This window comes from Rhineura floridana, chromosome 9 (genome assembly GCF_030035675.1).
Source record: "Rhineura floridana isolate rRhiFlo1 chromosome 9, rRhiFlo1.hap2, whole genome shotgun sequence".
NCBI lineage: Eukaryota > Metazoa > Chordata > Lepidosauria > Squamata > Rhineuridae > Rhineura > Rhineura floridana.
Window position 1 is genome coordinate 40,297,683 of NC_084488.1, and position 22,356 is coordinate 40,320,038.

At 41.9% G+C, this 22,356-nt stretch overlaps 1 protein-coding gene across 9 annotated transcripts in view; it reads right to left on the reverse strand.

Annotated features, from left to right (window-relative positions):
• The window catches only part of SNX25 (sorting nexin 25), a 138,386-nt gene that overhangs the window by 30,738 nt on the left and 85,292 nt on the right, over positions 1–22,356 (reverse strand). For 8 of the 9 annotated variants that reach the window (XR_009757721.1, XR_009757724.1, XR_009757720.1 and 5 more), the window contains exons 9-12: positions 19,947–20,222; positions 16,888–17,043; positions 7,495–7,626; positions 3,212–3,352 (exon numbers count right to left, since the gene is read on the reverse strand). Coding sequence is in view for 4 of the 9 variants with exons in the window: in XM_061582897.1 (XP_061438881.1) it covers positions 3,212–3,352; positions 7,495–7,626; positions 16,888–17,043; positions 19,947–20,222 (705 nt within the window). In the remaining 5 variants the exon portion in view is untranslated. The remainder of the gene's footprint in view (positions 1–3,211; positions 3,353–7,494; positions 7,627–16,887; positions 17,044–19,946; positions 20,223–22,356) is intronic. The other variant, XR_009757722.1, reaches the window with a different exon arrangement.

The following is a 22,356-nucleotide window of genomic DNA, read 5'->3' on the forward strand; positions in this document are numbered from 1 at the left end:
CTATATTCACATTTGCCTTTCTATGTCAGTCTAACATGTAACCTCCCTATTGTTGCCTTCTCTCTCTCTCTCTCTCTCTCTCTCTCTCTCTCTCTCATGCTTTGCATACTACACCTCTTTGCTGGCTATCTTAATGTGCTTATGCCAACTTTTAGAACCCTTAATGTCTCTAACATAAAGACAGGTTAAGAAGTTTTATATACAGTATAATGCTCTTCTGGGATGTGAAATATGTTCTAACAAAACCATATTTAACCAGTGGGAACACATGAACTCAAGGCACCCTGTGATAGAAATACTACCCTTGATAGTTCCAGCAGCTAAAACACAGTTAGACAAGAGAAAATGCCAGATTCCCTGAACAGAAAAATGTTGTTAATAAGAATCAGTAAAGGTAGAGAAGAGAAAGAAGATCATTAGCAAGACAGCAAAAAAGCAAAAACAAAGAACAACTCAACCCAGCCACTTGCCCCACCTGAACAAAAAAAGGGAAAGGAAGGGGGAAAGGAAGGGCACAGCAAGGGAGGTGGAGGGCTCCTCCCAGCTGGGTTTGCAAAGCTTGAACAGCCATCATTAGCTGATTTACCTGCAAGTGCAGGAGCCTGTTTTCCTGCTGGAGTTGTTCCATAGCAGAGAAATTCCCAGCCCTTGCTTCTCCTATTTAAGCTGGAAGCAAGATGTCAGTCTCTGCTGGCTGCACCAAAGTGATTAATGGCATTGTAAAACAATTAGCCAGCAGCTGCATAAGCAGGGGCTTGGTTATAAAGTAGATAAGGCTTGAAGAGAATGTGGGGAAGCAAGGGGGAAGGTCAAGGGGTCTCAATGCAAGTACCAGTTCATCTTCCAAAAGGCAAAGTCAATTAACAAAGCAAGATATTCTCACAAGGCAATCTAGGTTTCAAAACTCAACAGGGCATGGCTGGTCAAGGGTCTGATGCGGGTGTCTGACATTGCTTCCAGCAGAGGGCAAAAGGCTCCCCTGCCTGGTTCAGGTGCTAGCAATCAGCCCTCCGACTCCTGGGAGCTTAAATGCCAGAACGCCTGCATTGTTCTGCTACTCGCAGGCATCTTTGCTCTGCAGGGAGCAGAGGGGCCTCCTGTTCACTCTCTGAGTCTGACTGAGGTGCTCCAACTGTATCCTGAACATCTTCCAACGGGTGGAGGTCTGGAGCTGCATCTTGTGTGAGTTCCCTCTTCTGGGTCTGCTATGCCAATCCACTGCTCCTCATCCTCCTCTAAGGACTCATCCCATGGAGGCATGACACAGGTATGAATGGAGCCACCGCAGCATGGTGCCACCAATGCCCATCCCACAGAGCCGGTCCGGTCCAAACGGATACCATGGTCAATACTATCAAAAGCCATGAAGAGATCAAGAGACCAGGAAACACGTTAGTGTCTGGCTTGTCATGACATCCCAACCCAGATTTGTGGTTTGCTTCATCCAAACAAACTGCAAGTGTTAAACCAAAGAAAACCTTCACATTGAATCAAGATTTTTTGGGAGAGAAACAAACCATGAGCCTCAGTTCGGATGTCACAACAAGCCTAACTATGGCTTGTTTCTGTGTAGTGCAGCAGTAGCACTTGAGGAAAGGCCCTAGCTTAGTGTTAGAGAATCTGCCTTGCACGCAGAAGGTCCCAGGTTCAATCACAGGCATCTCCAGATAGGGTTGGGAGGAAACCCTGGAGGGCGACTGTTAGTCAGCTCTGTAAACAATACTAAGCTAGATGGACCAATGGTCTGACTCAGTGTAAGGCAGCTTCCTATGAGCAAAGGAGAAGCAAAGCAAGCACTATATTATGTATTTATTTAGACCATTTATATACTGCTTATATTTAAATAAAACTCTATGAGCTATATCAGCTGCATGCACCAGCACACTACTTTTTAAAAATAAATTATGATTTGACTCTTAACTATAGTTTAATATTACATGCATTCCAGGCCCTTCTCAGTTACTACCACCTTAATATTAGAAATTCTTGTCTTCCATCTGTTTTTAGCCATCACAGATGCAAAAATCTTTCATTTCTCTTTTGAGAAAGTAAACAGTTGAACAGTTTTCAGAGCTAATAGCAGCTTTGGTGGGGGTGAGGGTAATTTCAGCTAGAGAAATGGAGCATGAAAATATCAAACTCCCTCTCCCCCAGTGCCACAGTCCCAATTCTGCTACCTACCCCCTTTTATTTATTTCTTACATTTATACCCCCCCTTTCTTTCATCATAGAACCTAAGGTGGCATATGTATGGTTTCCAGGCGGCCTCCATCCAGGCAATGACCAGACCCAGACCAAATTTGCTTCAGCAAAGTGGTGGCCTCATGTGCCTTCAGACCATAACCTGGTACAGGCTATGTTTTTTGGACAAAGACATCGGGAAGCCCTTCACAGATTTCTTACATCACATCTACTTTGGCCCTTATTTTTGTAATATTTGCATTGACCTTTAAAGTAATTACTCCTTATTGTATGTGCAAATAATTCAGTGGTATTCCTAAAAGCGGCCAATGCCCCCTGGGGACACTGGGGTAAGAACTGAAAAAAGCAAAATATTTCCTATGCACAAGAAAAATGCACTCTCAAACAATTCAATGTTCTTCAACAGTGATGGCCAACTGGCAGCTCAGGTATGGCTTCTGAAGTAATTTTTTTTGGCTCCCCAAACGCCCACTAACTCCCTAGCATTTAGGGTGTTCCCATATTTACTTGGAGCGGAGCCCCATCCTGAACATCATGTCTCCTTCCTCAGACATATGTGCACTGCTAGCATTGTCCAAAGAGGAATCTGAATGCATGAGCACTTGTTTTATGTAGGGGCTACATACTGGCTGTCCTGAGGAAGGAGAGGAGGTATGCTCAGAGTTAAAAGCAGGATCCCCACTCATTCCCTAGATATGAATCATGCGTAAATGGGGCTTAAAGTTTTACATGCTCACTTACAAGGAACAAAAAATGGATTTCCAAAAGTGCCCAAACACATGTACTCCACAACTGCGAAATCCTTAGTACCAAGTGGCCCTAAGTTTATTATGGAGTCTGACTGCCTGCTGTGGGGGGGAGGGGTTGAGTTATTTATCAGCAGACATGTCTGGCTCCTTCCTACAATACCGAGGGCAGAGCGGTCCCCCGAGGATACACATGTTGGCCATTCCTGTTCCAAACAGAATATAAATACTAGGCAAGAGCAACCCCCACGTGTTCTCCATACCTCACTGAGCTTCCTATGCAAGCTTTGAAACTCGCTGAGCTTTCGGTGTACTGTCCATTCCTTAGCTTCAACACCACCAATCTCTTGTAAACTCACCATGACAGAATAACAGGGCACTTGTTCACTGTTTTCTTCTATGACCTGTAACAGAAGGATTTTTAAAAAAGATTATGTTTACAGATGATATGGGGAAAGGATATGCATACATGCACATGTACAAAACTTTACGTGAGAATTCCAAGAGCATATTCTCACTGCTGCACATGAATGGTTCTGTAACAAAATTTATCTCAGGGACTGAAAAGGATTCCAGGTAAAGCCTTTAGATATAAAAACTCATATATTTATTTAAGAAAATTTATATACCACTTGATTGCAATAAAATCTCTAAGTGGTTCATATATCTGATCTCAAATCCCGTTAGGCTTATGGCAGATAAAATGCATTATACAGAAGATGGTACAAGATGCATGATTAACCTGTTGATTCTCCTTGATCTCTCAGCGGCTTTTGATACCATCGACCATGGTATCCTTCTGGGACGACTGGCTGAGTTGGGAGTGGGAGGGACTGCATGGTAGTGGTTCCTCTCCTACTTGGTGGGTCGGCTCTGGAAGGTGGTGCTTGGGGAACATTGCTCGGCACCCGGGACTCCCCAGTATGGGGTTCCGCAGGGGTCAGTTCTGTCCCCCATGCTGTTCAACATCTACATGAAACCGTTGGGTGCGGTCATCTGGAGTTTTGGAGTGCGTTGTCATCAGTATGCTGATGACACGCAGCTCTATGTCTCCTTTTCATCTTCTTCAGGTGAGGCTGTCAATGTGCTGAACCAGTGCCTGGTTGCGAAAATGGACTGTATGAGGGCTAATAAACTGAGGGTCAGTCCAGACAAGACTGAGATGCTGCTAGTGGGTGGTTCTTCTGACCAGATGGTGGATGTCCAACCTGTCCTGGATGGGGTTGCACTCCCCCTGAAGCAGCAGGTTCATAGCTTGGGGGTTCTCCTAGAACCATCTCTGTCACTTGAGGCTCAGGTAGCCTCGGTGGCATGGAGTGCCTTCTACCAACTTTGGTTCGTGGCCCAGCTACGCCCCTATCTGGACAGGGATAACCTGGCTTCAGTTGTCCATGCTCTGGTAACCTCCAAGTAAGATTACTGCAATGCACTCTACGTGGGGCTGCCTTTGAAGATGGTTTGGAAACTTTAGCTTGTGCAAAACGCAGCAGCCAGATTGGTAACAGGGACCAGATGGCTCGAACATATAAAACCGATTCTGGTCCACTTGCATAGGCCGCCTTTATGTTTCCGAGCTCGATTCAAAGTGCTGGTTTTAACCTATAAAGCCTTACACGGCTTGGGACCACAATACCTGATGGAACGCCTCTCCCGACATGAACCCACCCGTACACTACGTTCAAGATCAAAGGCCCTCCTCTGGGTGCCTACTCCGAGGGAAGTTCGGAGGATGGCAACAACGGAGAGGGCTTTCTCAGTGGTGGCCCCCAAATTATGGAACGATGTGTTTGACAAGGTGCGCCTGGTGCCAACACTTATCTTTTCGACACCAGGTCAAGACTTTCCTCTTCTCCCAGGCATTTTAGCATGTGTTTTTAAATTGTTTTTTAAGTGTTTTTAAATTTATATATTTGTATATTTGTTTTTAATTGTTGTAAACCGCCCAGAGAGCTTCGGCTATGGGGCGGTATACAAATGTAATAAATAATAATAATAATAACCTAAAAAAGAAAAAAAAACTTGCCCATACCCCTCATTCACAATATATCTGCTTTATTCAGTTCTAGAAACAAAGCAAGCATGTTGGAGTTCAAGCAAAAGCACAAAGTGGATTCATATGTACCAGGAATGGGGAAACTGCAGTCCTCTAGATTTTGCTAGACTACAGTTCGAATCATACCTGGCCATTGGCCATGCTTGCTGGGGCTGATGGGAACTGGAGTAAAATAACATCTGGAGGGTCACAGGTTTCCCATCTGTGATATAAACATTTAACAGGAATGTAGTCCAGATGGACCTTGGTGGGACACCACTTTTCATTTACTCTAGACATGTCCTGCAATCAGCTATCATTACCATGTTAGGGACAAGCACTAGAAAAGCAGCCTCACGAACAAACAACAGGTACCACAGTCATGTCATCAACACCTCAAGATGAATGGTGCCTCCTTTTAGCCTTCACGTGTGTATGATCTACCAAAGCTAAACGTACTATAGGTATTTTCAATACATGCCATATTTTCATAGTGCATGGACTGTTGCTATACAGCCAAAGAAAGAAAGCCAGTGCATATTAACATTTGGTGTCCTTGCAAGTATCGCCACGCTATATAGGCTGCAGCAAAGGTTACAGTTAAGCAGGCATCACATTAAGGCATAGTCTGTATGAACTGATACCTCCACATGGGGATGGTACATATAGTTGCCATGGTTTGCAACCCTTTTTTGAATATGTGCAATTGTGCAACTCATAGCAGACATGCGTAGGTGCTACTTCATACATATGCTGTCTCTAGTATGATCCCCACAATATACCTAGACCTGCTCTCAAAAAGGCAAGGTTAGGGCCAGGAACTAAGAGATTGCAAAGTGGATCTCCCCATATAACCTACAGTGCCTTGCAAAAGTAATCAGACCCCTGCCCAATGCTCTCATATTACTGAATTACAAATGATGTCTCCTCTCTCTCGGACAGTTGAAGAAGAGAAGAAGGAAACGGTGGAAGGAGGAGGGGCAGATAAGCTTCCCTGAGCATATCAGTTTACAAGGAGGGAAGTTGGTCAGAGCACAGCACAGGTAAAGGTAGGCAAGCCTAGCCAGTTGGAGGACCCTAATTCTATCTTCCTTCTGGAACACAAACAAAAGAACCCAAACAGGAGTTGCTCTTGCCCCACTTCCACCAATGTAATTTGGAGCGAATCTGCCAAGAAGAATAGGCCAAAATCCCTCCGACACTGTGTGCAAATCTGGTACATACCTACCGCAAAAGACTTAAAGCTGTTATTGCAGCGAAAGGTGGCTCTACCAAATATTAATGTGTGCGGATTGAATACAGAATGAAATTACAATGTACCAATGATTACTTTTGCAAGGCACTGTATATGCATTAAGAACAACAACAAAAGAAAGTGGCTAGCATCTAAAACCAGAAATATGAGGGGGGGAAACCAGGATGCTAGAAAAATATGTTTTATTCGTAATCCAAACCCTACGCGTTTCAGCTTTGTATATTTAGGCTTTCATCAGGGGCTGTAGATAAAAAGGCAGGGACAAATTTCACTCAATGTGCGTATAAAACAACATCATACATATAAAACCTATCTATAAAACATCTTTTCACTTACAGTAAAGACTGATGTACAATATCTTCCAATGAGCAAAACTGCTTTCACCAATACAAAGGCCTCAGAAAAGAGTTCATTAGGCCTGTATATATATATAACCAGAGATCGTGATGCCGGTAAAACCACTCAAAAATTATATAACAAACACCTGAATGAAGAGAACCTGCAAGGGATCCTGGGTATCTTCTAAACTTCATAAGAGAGGAAGAAATTCTAACTCCCCATTAAGACCACTAAGGGTCATCGTTTTTAAATCCAGAATCCATGACATCTCTCTCCTTAGTAAGACATGATTACTCTCCTCATTTACTTTTTCTAAAACCCAAAACTTAAAATCAGCAGTGGAATGGTGACTAATAAAATGATCCACTAAAGGGGCATTTGTATTGGTGAAAGCAGTTTTGCTCATTGGAAGATATTGTACATCAGTCTTTACTGTAAGTGAAAATATGTTTTATAGATAGATTTTATATGTATGATGTTGTTTTATATGCTCATTGAGTGAAATTTGTCCCTGCCTTTTTATCTGCAGCCCCTGATGAAAGCCTAAATATACAAGGCTAAAACGCGTTGGGTTTGGATTACGAATAAAACATATTTTTCTAGCATCCTGGTTTCCCCCCCTCATTCTTCTTATGCATTAAGAACACCACAGTTTGGGACAACAAAATGTAAACTGCCCAGAGAGCTTCGGCTATGGGGCAGTATATACATGTAATAAATAAATAAATACATTCTGCTTTCCCTCTACTTCCAATAATTTACTAGCTAATTGCACACATTGCAAAACACAAGAATATTTTTAGCAGGCATTGAAGAGTGAAGCGAAGCAAACTTGCATTTTTTTTGATACCAGAAAAAAATATGCTCACGCTTTGACAGAAAGGCTGCACTTATTTATTAAAAAAGAAGAAAAGCCATACTTCTCCAGTATTTATGAAGGCTTTCCACATGCCAAAATTCTCACACCACCAATCTGTTCTTTCAATGTGTAACTGAAGGTCATTGTGTTCTCTCTCCATCAGAGAAATTTCATCCTTCAGTTTAGAAACAATCTGCGGAGGGAAAAACCCACAATTGTTATTACAAGTCATCATATTACTTTTTTAAAAAAATTATGTAACTATTGCAGCTGATCACTCTGGTTCATGCATTAGAGGAAACAAATTAAACTATGCAGAAATAAGAAAGAGAAAGAAAAATTGTCCAAAGAGAGGTAGTGAAAGAGGCAAAGAATTTAGTAAAAACTCCCAAAACTTTCCCCATCTAATAGACTCTGACTTGATACAGAAGTAGCATTGCTTAAAAGGTCAAGCATAATTTGCTTAAAGGTCAAGTATAGTTCAGAAATGAAAACTAAGAGGACTTGAAACATAATGGTAAATGAAAATTTAGTGCAAATCCATGAAAAACAGGTGGGAAGGTCACTAGAGAAATGTTTTAAAAAAGGATACTGTGAACTTTTAAAAAAACAAAATTTGATTTATGATATTTGTCATGCCCGCCCGACCCTCAGGGTCCCGGGATCATGCATCAGGCTCAGACCCCCACCCTTAGGGATATGAGACTGGAACCAAAAAGCTATTACTTCACCCTTGCCAAGGCTGTGTACGCTCACAACAACCCTGCAAGGTAGAAGGTAGGCTGCCACCACCCCTGTATACTGGTCCACTCAGAGCCAGGGGATCTCTGAGCCCAGAAGGTATATAAAACCAAGGTCCTAAAAGGCAAGAGTCACAGTTACACTCCTTGCCAGGCACCTCTGGTTTAACACCGAAAATCCAAGCTTTTAACTTCTTAACCCTCTTTGGTAGTGAGTGACTGAGGTTGGGTCAAAACACTGAATTCAGAACCACCCCTTCTCTCAAATGAACACACCAGGTTAAATAGAAGTAGCTTTATTAAAATATATAAGTGCACATATCATATAGCAGCAAGTAATCCTTTAAGACCATTCACCCAACAGGGGTTTAGGTTCTTACAAGAGAATTCATACACACAACAAGAAAATAACAAACTATCTCACCTAACTACTTACATACGAGGTAGTTGGTTGCGTGGCACCTCTCCTAAGAGAGATGGATGTTCAACATAAAGCAGTGGAACCAGACCTAGGTTGCCTTCCCATAAGCAACCCCAGGAACCATAAGGCAGAAAAGGTTTGGAACTCTGGTGCCCGTCAGCATAGGCAGAGAACAGAGAACAAAGGCTATGGGTCCCTAGCCCTATACTTAAGGGAAGAGGATCCTAACGGTCCAAGATTAATTGACCAATCAGGAATTGACTGATGTAACTTTCTTCTCGATGTTTCTCACATTTTCGCGCCTTCAGGCCCCCCTCCCAACGATGTTTTCCAACTGCATAGGCCAAGGATGACCTTGGGTGCCAGGCACTTGCTAATCAGCAAAGATAAACAGGTGCAGCTTGTTAAGGCTTCTTCTAACCGTCTTCAGCTGGGAAAATGAAACTTAACTTCACAAATTGGCAAAGGCTTGTCTTTTCTAACTGTAACCATCTCCCAGAGTCCCTTACTGGAGCCAAAGTGTTGTCATCAAATTTTTACTAACTCATGACCATTACAGGTTCATGACACGCCCCTTTTTGGGAAGATGATGTCAGAACTCTGGATAGTTCTGCATCATCGCCACAGCAACCAGGGATAAGGGAACAAATAAAAAAAAAATTCCATCAACATTGCACTTTATATACAGCATATAAGAAAAAAAAAGAAAAAAAAACAATTTGATACATTTTAAGCAAGTGAGCTACTTCTTGTCTTATGCCTTCTAACTATGTTCAAAGTTACAAAACAACACATCAAACAACAAAGAAAAAAAAATTAAGGGACCCCTAAAACCCCCAAGAAAAGAAGACTTTATTATATAAAAAGAAAAATAAAGAAATAGAATAAAAAATGGGGTGATCCAAAACTGGTCCGGGTTCAAAAAAGGTCATAAGCCGTAAAATCTTTAAAAAGTCCATAAAACATGTTAAAAGCGTAAAAGAGTAAAACAAGGTCTAAAAACAGTCCAGAGGTCATCAGAGCCGGGAAATCAGTCAGTGAAATAGGCATGAATCAAATATTAATCAACTGGAACAGATAGGCGAGATAGAGCATCAGCTACTATATTATCACGCCCCTTTATGAACTGGATTGTAAAATCAAAATCTTGGAGGGCCAGACTCCAACGTAACAATTTTTGGTTGGAGTTTTTCATCCTGTTCAACCAACACAAAGGAGAATGGTCTGTCTGCAATTGAAAATGACGTCCCCATAGGTACGGGCGTAACTTATCAAGAGCCCAAACCAAAGCAAGACACTCCTTTTCAATGGTAGCCAAATTGCGCTCTCTTGGAAGCAATTTCTTACTAATGTATGCAATAGGGTGCAATTCTCCAGCAGCATCTTCCTGGAGCAAGGCAGCTCCAAGCCCAAAGTTAGAGGCATCCGTCTGAACTACAAAAGGGCTTGAAAAATCAGGAGCTTTCAAAACAGGATAGTTTACCAACATCGTCTTTAAAGCATCAAAAGCACTTTGACATTTATCAATCCAAATGACACGCATTGGCATAGTCTTTTTGCACAGTTCAGTTAGAGGGGTAGCAACACTGCTAAAATGTGGGGCAAATTTTCTGTAATAGCCGGCTAACCCCAAAAAAGATTGAACCTGTTTCTTGGTCTTAGGGACAGGCCAATTTTGAATAGCTTCGATCTTAGCCTCTAGGGGTTTGACACAATCCTGCCCCACCCTGTGGCCCAAATACACACCTTCCCCCAGTCCAAATTGACATTTCTGCGCTTTGATGGTTAGTCCAGCGGCCTGCAGTCGCTGTAAAACAATTCTCAAATGATTCAAATGCCACTTCCAGTCAGGGCTAAAGATGGCCAGATCGTCCAGATACGCACAAGAAAATTCACCTAGGCCATTAATCACAGAATTAATAAGCCTCATGAACGTGGCTGGAGCATTTCGAAGTCCGAATGGGAGAACCTTGAACTGGAACAAGCCCATATGCGTGACAAAAGCAGATTTCACAGCAGCGTCCCCATCTAGAGGCACTTGCCAATATCCCTTGGTTAAATCCAGTGTAGTGATGTATTTTGCTGCTCCCAGCCTTTCTATTAAATGGTCCATCCTAGGCAAAGGATACGGATCCACTTGGGAAATCTGGTTCAGCTTCCTGTAATCCACACAGAAACACACTTCATTAGCTTCCCGTTTAGCCACTAGCACAATAGGGGAGGACCAGGGACTGGTAGAGGGTTCAATAACTCCCATTTCCAGCATAGCTTGGATTTCCCTCTCTACCACCTCTGCATTCCGCCCTGTAACTCGATACGGAGAAGCTTGCATAGGGGGATGATTCCCAGTGTTAATGGAATGAATAGCCAAGTCAGTTCTTCCAGGCTTACTGGAAAACATAGGTTTAAAGTCCATCAGGATTTGAACTAATTGCCTTCGTTGCTCCTGAGTCAAACCTTCGGGTAGGGTAATTTCAGTTATCCCCCCTGCTTGTTGGCTCTCTGTAACCAAATCCAAAGAATCCTCTGTAAATTCACACGCCTTGGTACAAGCCATAATTAAATGTCTATTAAGAGGCTCAGATTCCTCCGCTGGTAATAAAACAGCCGGGTTAACTTCTGTTTTGCTTTTACAACTTTGAAGGCTTTCCTTCTTTATTAGAGCTGTCTTAGTTCCTTGAGAGCCAATAGGCGGCACTTTGCATTCCATCAGCCCCCCTCCCCTGGGCTGCAAAAGCGAACTTTTTTTCTGTGGCTCAGGCAAGCACACAGACCGTTCCTTTGAAGCCTTGGCTTCTCTCCCACTACATTTCCAGGTGTCTAACAAAACTTGAGACTTAGCAAGAGCATCCCTCTCCGCCCTACGTTCAGTCTCTTTATGGTGCAGGAAGAGCAGGTCTGTTCCTATCAAAACGTCCCACAAACTATTGGTTGAATGAACTAGAACTCTATGGCGCCCAGTCCAATTCTTGTATGAAAGCACCAGCTCAGCCACACGAGCTTGCACTGCCCTGGGTCCATACGCCGTGACAGTCACTTGTAAGTCAGGGACATATTGCTCTGGCTTCACCAAGTGTTCAGCAACACTGGAGAGCTCTGCGCCCGAATCTACCCGTCCCATGACCTGAATACAATTAACATATATGGGTTCTGAAAACTGCGTTTGAACCCATTCCTTGCATTCCGATGAAAGAGGTTCTGGACAGTCCCTCCCTGGCAGCAAACCATCCTTTTCTTCTCCCTCTTTGCCCCCGGATATATTTTGTACAACACTCACCGACAGGGCTTTAACAACTGGTCCACGAGGAGTCTCAGGACGGTCTTGTGAATTTGGGGCAGAAAATACAAAATCCGATTCTGCTCCTTCATTCTCCTCGGCTGACGACCATGAAGAAAGTTCAGGGGGTTCCGCTCCAGGGGACGCTAAGTCTCTTACATGTGCAACTGGAGCAACCTTTGGATTCTTCCTTCCAGCAGGGTTGGGCTTAGACAAGGTTTTAGAACAGGAATTAGCCTTATGACCAATTTCCTTACATTTAAAACAAATTATTTCTCCACGGGGCTTCTCTTGCAATGCAGCCTCGGGCCGGGCGGAAGGCACTTTGAAGTAGCCAGCAGGCCCCCCTTTCTCTTCCCTCGCCGGTTGCCCTGGTTTCTGCATACCTGCAGTCTCTCGCCCCGGCGGTTTCACAGGAACGTACTCCGGTCTCCGAAACAAAGTATACTTTTCTCCAGCTCTGTTTTTAAACATACGATCTGCTAGCATGCCTGCTTCAGTCAGAGAACGGGGCTGCTGGTCTCTGACCAGAGCCATCAAATCTCGAGGGAGGCGTCTGTAAAACAGTTCTTTAGCAAACAGATCTAAAACCTCCTCTCGGGTTACAGCCTCGGCCGTGTCTGCCCAGCGTTCCACATTCCTGCCCATCCGTGCAGAAAAAGCTGAGAAGCTTTCCCGAGGCTTCTTTTGATCTGCCTCTAAGCGCCGAAAACAATCCTCTGATGTTAAAGCAAAGTGAGATTTGGCCAAAGCATAAAAGTAGTCAAAATCATCTGCATACTCCAATGGCAAAGAGTTCAACAGTTCTCTCAACTCGCCTTCAGCATTAATGCGTAAAGCACTCATCCAGTACTTTTTAGGCACACCTTGATCTCTACAAGAGTGAGCAAAAACTTGGAAGAAGGTAAAGATGTCATCTGTCTCACGAAAGGTCGGAAAAGATTTTTTATGGAGGTCTGGTCTTCCTCCTCGCGGTTGTTGCATCTCACGAGCAAAGCTTTCCCTACTCCGGCGATCTTCCTCCATAGCCTTGAACTGCAGGGACAACAGCTTCATTTGCTTAGCCAGGTAGCGCTGCATGCTCCTAGGCAGCTCTTCCTCATCCAAATCTGATTCCTCCTCATCTTCGCTATCCTCAGTTTGCTTAGACACGAACTCCTTGTCATCCACAGAAGGCTGAGGTATAAACGACAGAGCAGCAGCGCCTTCTTCCAGCTGAACAAGCTGACTAGGCAACGCAGTGTCTGCCAGGAGCACATCCTCGGCTCCATTCTTTTGAGATCTAGTTTTTATCTTTTGCGACATTCTGCACTAACCTTACTACCCAAAGTAACAAACAATTGTGTCAGAAGTCTCTTTAAAATTTACAACTTGCTGCAATGCACTTATCTCACACAGCGTGTTCACTTAAGAGCAGGAATGGCTTCGATCCTCACCACTGCCAGCCATGTCATGCCCGCCCGACCCTCAGGGTCCCGGGATCATGCATCAGGCTCAGACCCCCACCCTTAGGGATATGAGACTGGAACCAAAAAGCTATTACTTCACCCTTGCCAAGGCTGTGTACGCTCACAACAACCCTGCAAGGTAGAAGGTAGGCTGCCACCACCCCTGTATACTGGTCCACTCAGAGCCAGGGGATCTCTGAGCCCAGAAGGTATATAAAACCAAGGTCCTAAAAGGCAAGAGTCACAGTTACACTCCTTGCCAGGCACCTCTGGTTTAACACCGAAAATCCAAGCTTTTAACTTCTTAACCCTCTTTGGTAGTGAGTGACTGAGGTTGGGTCAAAACACTGAATTCAGAACCACCCCTTCTCTCAAATGAACACACCAGGTTAAATAGAAGTAGCTTTATTAAAATATATAAGTGCACATATCATATAGCAGCAAGTAATCCTTTAAGACCATTCACCCAACAGGGGTTTAGGTTCTTACAAGAGAATTCATACACACAACAAGAAAATAACAAACTATCTCACCTAACTACTTACATACGAGGTAGTTGGTTGCGTGGCACCTCTCCTAAGAGAGATGGATGTTCAACATAAAGCAGTGGAACCAGACCTAGGTTGCCTTCCCATAAGCAACCCCAGGAACCATAAGGCAGAAAAGGTTTGGAACTCTGGTGCCCGTCAGCATAGGCAGAGAACAGAGAACAAAGGCTATGGGTCCCTAGCCCTATACTTAAGGGAAGAGGATCCTAACGGTCCAAGATTAATTGACCAATCAGGAATTGACTGATGTAACTTTCTTCTCGATGTTTCTCACATTTTCGCGCCTTCAGGCCCCCCTCCCAACGATGTTTTCCAACTGCATAGGCCAAGGATGACCTTGGGTGCCAGGCACTTGCTAATCAGCAAAGATAAACAGGTGCAGCTTGTTAAGGCTTCTTCTAACCGTCTTCAGCTGGGAAAATGAAACTTAACTTCACAAATTGGCAAAGGCTTGTCTTTTCTAACTGTAACCATCTCCCAGAGTCCCTTACTGGAGCCAAAGTGTTGTCATCAAATTTTTACTAACTCATGACCATTACAGGTTCATGACAATATTATCTAGCAATAATTCATTTAGTCATTTTGAAACAATAGGATATGGCTGGACAAACAATCAAATGTGACAGCTGAAAAAGAAAGATGCCCTGCAACCTGACAATCTATGAAGAGTGCTTCACCATCATGGTACACAACTAGATAGTAGGAAAATTATAGATGCTTTGGATCCTGAAAAAAGGTGGTCATGTTACACACTATATTTTTATTGGTACAAATAGAATGCTGCGTGCGCATTTGCAAATCTGTAACAATGACTGAGTGGCAAATATATGACTTTAGATATATGCATCACACAAATACATGAACCCAGAAATCAGGTTTGGTCAAGACTCAGTGCCATTTCGTGGCGAAAATGCTTCTGGCACATTGTTAACATATGAAGCCCAAGAATACATGGAAAGATCTCAAAGTGCCCAGGCTGGTAGTGTGGTTGACTTTGATGAACCATGTGAGCAGAAGGAGTGAAAAAAGAGGCATGAAATAGGCATATGCATGATCATACAAGGGTAACCAACTGCCAAACAAGACTGGGTAAGAAACTCCCACCAAAAGTTGTTCTTCCTGTTATACCAGTATGCATATCACATTAAACACCTCCATGTGGCAAGTTTTCTTGACACTGCTGCAAATACACCAATATTTTATTTTCTGGTGGTGTTATGGACAACCTACATGGCAAGACATCCCATACCGACACACATCTCCCTCCTTGATCAAAGATCTCAGTTTGGAATAGTTACAGAGTTATCTGCTTCCATGTGAGCTGGTTCACACATCACATTAAACCACACTTAAATTATGGTTTAATGTACATGTGGCCAAGAAGGTCCTGCTGTGCTCTTCCCACACCACTGAGAAATAAGCCAGAATCTGGCTTGTCATGACAATTGAACCTGGGCTCATGGCTTGATTCCCTCCAAACAAACTACAAGCCCAGTTTCAGATGTCACAATAAGGCAGTTTCTGGCTTGTTTCCTGTAGGTGAAGCAGCAGCAGGAATAAGGGAGGAGCACAGTGCAATATTTTACAGCAATGTACACTAGCGTGCTGCTCATTCACATTCAGCCACATGTGAATTTTGTTTAATGTGACATGCAGACCAGGCCATTGTGTTCTAACAAGAGTGCATAGTCACAGATACGCTCCAAATAGATTTTGATACTAGAGATATTCCACTGGTGTCATAACTGACATTTGTTTGTGTTTGAGAATTAAGTAAGAAGTAACAAGGCCAAATGAAAAATCATATCAATGCACAGGAGGCATAGTAATGCCACTTGATTAATGGCACTGCTTTATTCTAGAATTGTAGGACTTCATTGGTTATAAGGATGTCTTGCTTCTGGGGAGAATGTAGAAAAGTACTTCATTTAAAAAAAAAATAACATTAACAAAAAGCAATCACAAGACTTTATGAAATGTGGAATAAGCTGGGAAAGCACAAATGTACTATCCTTTTCATCACCATTTTCATTACAGACTAATATCTGCTATGGCCAGATCTGCTAAAACAGACTGAGTTCCAGAACTCTTGTGCCTAATTCCACTCCCTGTAGTGGACAAGACAAAGGGAGCCATCATCTTCCCACTTTGTTCCACAGATCTTTAGAGCAAAGAGCAATAAATGTCAACCTTTGTAAGACACACATGAAGTTCAGAGCTAAACCAAAGAGCTAAAGTGAAGACACAATATAACACATGGGGTACACTAGTTTCTAGAACCCACAGAACAAAGAAACCTTTTCTGGCCGATATGCCACTAGTCAGTTCCAAAGGGAGAGACAGTAGAAGGTAGGTAGGTGCGTATGTGTGTAAGCATATATGGAGCCCTTCTAGGACTTAATACCATGTTGTGTCTCATTGACCAAACCAAAAAGCAAGCACCAATGCAGAACAGGAGACATAGGCAAATACACAGCCTTGACTCTATGCCATAAAAAAGGCCCACAGACCCTCATGCTGCATTTCAGAAATGCTAGGAAATCCCATTGTCCATTCCAAAGTTTGCCACTTAAGAAGTGGGTTCATAGTTCAGGAGCAGAGCACAGGTTTTGCGTGCAGAATGTCCCAGGCTCAATCTCTGGTATCTCCAGTTAAAGGATCTCAGGTAACAGAGCTGAGAAACATCTATGTCTGAGTCCTTGGAGACCAATCAGTGTCAGTTGGAATTGGCAATACTGAATTATAGTGACCAATAGTGCGACTCAGTATCAGACAGTTACATATGTAACTTGCATTTACTCATGGAGCAGCACTGCTAGCTACATAAATTTCAGATATGCAGGATACCAAGAAGATACAATATGAAAGATTGTATATCAATGCCTTTATAGAACAACCAATGGCTGACAAGAAGAATGGAATCTAATTTATTTTTCAAGTGAAAGCTCTCATGAGCAGAGCTACACAACTGCTCTGAAACACAATCTGCTGGTATGTATATAAATAGCAAAGCCACATACCTTTCTGTCAGGTTTTGGTGAACTGCAGAGAGAATTTAGAGCTTGTTTCTTATATTCAAGCTTGTCGTTTAACTGGCGTAGTTTATTCACAGCATAACTGGCCTGCTCATTAATTCCTGAGCTTCCTTCATCAATAACGTCTTCACAAATTTGGTTCTGGGAGAGATGAAAATTGATAACCACTATTTATGCACATTAAAGTGTGATCCAATAACTTGATTGTCTGGCTTGGCATACACAGTCTAAGTAGATGTAAGGACGAGCAGTTAGGAATACCAACCAGAATGAGACCTAGGTTTAAATCCCTCCACAAATGATGAAGTTCATTAGATAACCTTGAGCCACCCATTATCTCACAAGCTAAGGTACATCCTGGTTGTTGTGAAAGTAAAATGATGTGGGGAAAGAACCATGAATGCTGTCCTAAATTCTCTGAAAGAATAGTAACATTAAAATTTAAGCAAGTAAGAAATCAAACTCAAAAGAATGCACTAAACGTTTCTAATAAAATAGTTTCCAGTAGATATTCTATGGGTTGTATTCAACTAACTTTACTCAGAGTAGACATTAATGGATCCAAGTTAGTAATGGCCATTAATTTTAATGAGTCTGATCTGAGTAAAAGTTAGTTGAATACTAACCCATGTTTCTAGAACATTCTCTAGAAATGTATAGAAGTTATTTATTATCAAGTGTTTTCATACCATCAATGAGAAGCATGCTTGTTTAAACTGGGTGCCTTTAATCAAATACACACAGTGACTACATTGCTCCACTAATAGAAAATATTTCAGCTCAAAAATCATTATTATTAAATTTATTACTTACTAAGATTCAAAGTTGTAGTGTGCAAAGTGCAAGATCTACAAGTGCAAGTAGAAAATTCGCAGGCATCCAACATTCCCAGGAAATAGTGGGCCTAGAGTTGTTGTTTTTTAAAGGAGGTGGGGAGGGAAATGTACAGCAAGCACCATTTAATTAAGAATTAAGTTACTGGATTCAGATGGCATTTAACTAAAATGTTAAACTGCTTGTCTACCAAAAATATATATAACTTGTCCTTAAAATTGATCTCTGTACCTTAAGACTGAGAAGTAACCAAGATAGCACTGATTTTAAATATATATATACATATATACATATATATATCTGGGGGGCTCCCAAGAAATTCAGGACAGCAAAACAAAAGCACTTCTACACCCAACATTATTTATGAAATTCACTGCCAAAATATACCACAATGGCCACTAGATTAGATGACTTTTAAGAAAAACTGATGGAATATGGATCTACCAATGACTCTTAGCCACAACAATTAAATGGAACCTCCAGGTTCAGAGACAACACACCCAGTTGCCGGTGCAACAGTAGGAAGGGTTGTTCCCTTTATGCTCTGGTAGTAGATTTCATGAAAAAAACTGGCTAGCCAAGTTGGGAACAGGATGCTGGACTAGATGGACCTTAGAACAAATTAAACCAGAACTATCACTAGAAGCTAAAATGATGAAAATGAGGTTATCATACTTTGGACACATACAGTAGGGCCCTGCTTTTCGGCGGCCTGCTTTTCAGCGTTCCGCTAATACGGTGGCTAAAATTAGAGTAAGGCCCCACTCATATGGCTCTTGTTCCTCTTTTACGGCGTTTTTCAGGCGTCGGGCGCCATTTTATTGAAGGAGTTCCGCTTTTTGGCGGATTTCGCTTTTAGGCGGGGGTCTGGAATGTAACCCGCTGTATGAGTGGGGCCCTACTGTAATGAGAAGACATGATTCACTAGAAAACACAATTAACTCTGGGAAAAACAGAAGCGAGTAGAAAAAGAGGAAGCCCAAACAAGAGATGGATTGATTTCATAAAGGAAGCCACAGACATGTGTTACGAGTGCTCGGCTAACAAACCCCATTTTGGTTCAAGTGGAACAAGGGGTTGCAAGGCCCTGGAGCATTCTGGACTATAATTCCCACCCCACACCCCCTGTTGCCTTACTGGTTATGCATTCCTGAGGTACTGTGAAAGGGACAGCACAAGGCCATCCTGTGAGCAACAAAAATAACCAAGAGAAACTGAATAAATGTCATCTTCTTCCTTGGCAGACTTCCCTCAAGCCTAGCAGAACTATCCCATTGTTCAAAGCAAGCATTAGAAAGTAGCCTGAGTTTCTCAGGGTCAGCAAGAAACATGCGTGCGCACACGCACGCACACACGAAATCACCTCGTACCCGGAACCCTCCTTTTTCAGGGGAGTTGGAAGAGAAAAAAGTGTCTTTAAAAAGCAAGGCTTGAGATCTAAAGAGCGGGGCAAAGGCGATCTGAGCTCCAACATGTGTAACTACGCACTCAAAGAACTCAACGAGGGACTGCAGGGACAGAACAGGCAGGGATGCTGTGTCTCGGCACAAGCCTTGAGGCAAACAGATTCCTTCCTGCTTTTGGGTCAGAGCTTCTTCACATCACTTCAGCTGTATTCCACTGCCCACTCCTGGGCCTAGGATAGGTAATCTCTCCTACCTGTCACTCCTTATAGTAATAGGGTCCTTTGATCTCTTTAGTTTAAAGTATGAACGGGTTAGGATATTAATGATTAATGCTGCCATTCACCCAGTAATTTTGTAATGCTATTATTCTCTTTTCTTTCAGTAAAAGAAAGCTTTGCTTTAGCCTGGTTTGGTCCTGCATTTCTTGGGTTATACACGCACCATTTACGCACGTTTCAGGGCAAAGCACTTGTTTTATCCCTAGCAAAAGAGCCCCCTCCTCTCAAGGAGGTGCGTTTCATGGGACATGTGGGTGGCAGATTCAAACACTCAGGTTCCCAAGGACACGTGTCATAACACCTGAACTTACAAGATCTGAACAGGATAGTTTCTAACAGATGCTATTGGAGGTCGCCAATTCATAGGGTCGCCATAAGTTGAAATCAACTTGAAGAACCATAACAACAAGATCATAAGCCTTGCTGGTCAGACCAATGTCTTGCAACAATATTAAATCAAATACTCAAGCTTCTTACCCAGATTATCTTCCACAATACATACAGCACATCTGTAGACATTACTCACCACTTCATCTTTGTCGTCAGATGTCATCTGGACAGTACTTCTCTCTTCTTCCTTCTTGATCAACCTCTCATACAAATCGCTGACAATGAATGATGGGTAGTACCTGTCCTTTAGTGTTTCATAAACACTAGTCTGAATTTTGTAAAACACTTCAGTGCCTCTGTTGCCCACAAGGCTCTGCTGTATCTCTTTATACAATGACTTTTCCACAGGGATCTCTCTGCCTTCCACAAAAAAGTCCTGATAAATTTGACTCACAAGTTGAGGTATTTCAGCCTACGAAGCAAGAAAGAGAAGAACAAACGTGAAGAGAGGCATCTAAATTAATCAAGACTAACAATGTAGTTAAACATTTGTTTGTTTATCCTCTGAAGAAAGAGCCTCAGTTTTAAAAAGGGATGATGGGAGTTGTAGCCCAACATCTGGAGGGACACAGGTTGCCCACCCCGGGTTAGCTCGTCAGAATGAAAAGACCTGGTTTCCAATCCACAGTGAGCCATGAATCTGGATGACCTTCAGGCAGTCATTACCTCTCACCCTAACTCACCTCACAGGGTCCTTGCAAGAATAAAAAGGGAGAGAGAACCATGTATGTCACATGAGGGTGGGATAAAAATGTCAACAAATAACCATTGTTATAAATCAGAGAAAAACTTATACACAGAAAGCAAGAAAGATTGCAACCACAAAGTAACATTCTGCATTGAAAAATGCATTCCTAGTCTCAAATATGGTAAGCTGCTAGTTCTGTTTTAAACTTTTTTTTAAAAAAAAGCAACTTCCATTGTTCATAGAATTTTTGAATAGTTAGATATATATCATGCACTCACTGCAGACTGAGTAGGAAGGAAAGCATCAGAGTCAAAACTTCATGAAAACTACAATTTGCTCTCAAGGACTCTACTTCTAGCTTAACATTAACTAGGAACAGGAACAAAAGAAGCTTCCACCTAGATACATCCTAAGAGTAAGTTGTAGAAAGTAACATGCCCCAAGTAATTTATACCAGCATATAATTTATTATCTCATCCTTCAAGATAGACTGACTCTACAACAATAAAAACCCTAACAAAATGAGTTATCTTTCAAACATTTCAGAGAGCTTTGGCTATGGGGCGGTATACAAGTGCAATAAATAAATAAACACAATAAATAAATAAACAAACATAACATTTCATGAAAATGTAGGCCTGTTTTTTATTTTCAAATCGTATTTTATATTTTCCCACCTCTACCAGATGACATGCCTGCTGTTGCCATTGATCATGAGTAGGAGATAACATTTTTCCTATCTTAAATATCTTGCATTCTTCGGCTAAACACCATTTTATTTCTTTATTTTTATTGTTAAAGTACCCATATAAATAAGAGTTAAATCACACTACAATCCATAATTATTTCTTTACAAATCTACTCATAACATACCAAATACACACTTTAACATACTAATTTTAGATCTCTTATTTTATACAACTTAAAACAACCTAAAACACACAATATAACAATATTTTATTCCTGCATTAATCTTATAAATTCTAAAAATTTCCAACTATTAAAGCTTATCTATCATACCAATACTGGAAAAAATTAATACTGTTCATAACATCAACACAAATACTTCCTCCTTTTAGGTAAGTCCAAAATCCTACACACACTTACTTAGGAGTAATTCCCATTGAGCTGAGTAGACATGCAAAATAGTGACAATCTGGAGGCATCTATAGATAGCAACTTATCTATAGCCACCCAACAAATCCATGGCTGTGGAGGGATATTTATATATATTTAGAATACATTTCTATTATTTGTTTTTATGATGATTTTGTGATACAGTTTGTTTTAAAATATTTTTGACTTTTTTAGTGTAAGCCGCCTTAGTTTTTTCATTCCAAATAGGAAAAGTAGATTATAAACATTTTAAACACAAAATAAATACTTCAACTGGCCCCTTTTAGTTTTTTTAAAAAGCAGCAGTTCCTTCAGGGGCAAACAGTAGCTAGGGAGGGGGTGGTTTTCAGAAGGAAAATGGTACAGGATCTGATCTGGACTCGAAGTACATTCTAGACTGGAGTCCTGCAGATACTTTTTCTTCAAAATACAAGTGGCCAGTTTAAACATGCTTTTTAAAAAGCATGAATAACGTTAACAGTTTGGCTCTCAGCTTTATAGGGGGTTGAGTACCATGCATATACAGTTATGGCACAGTATGCAACAACTGGCTGGTGTACTTTGCCTTTCTGGGCTGGGGAGATGGGTCTCCTCAATGTAATGGCCCTCTGCAGAAGGGTCAGATCCACTGGAAGAGAGTTTGCTTTCACCACCCCAAGAGGCAATTTGGCAAGGGAAGTAAATGTGTTTGCCCTGAAATTTAGGAAGTCCAAGCCTAAGCATAGGATGTGGATGGCCTAAG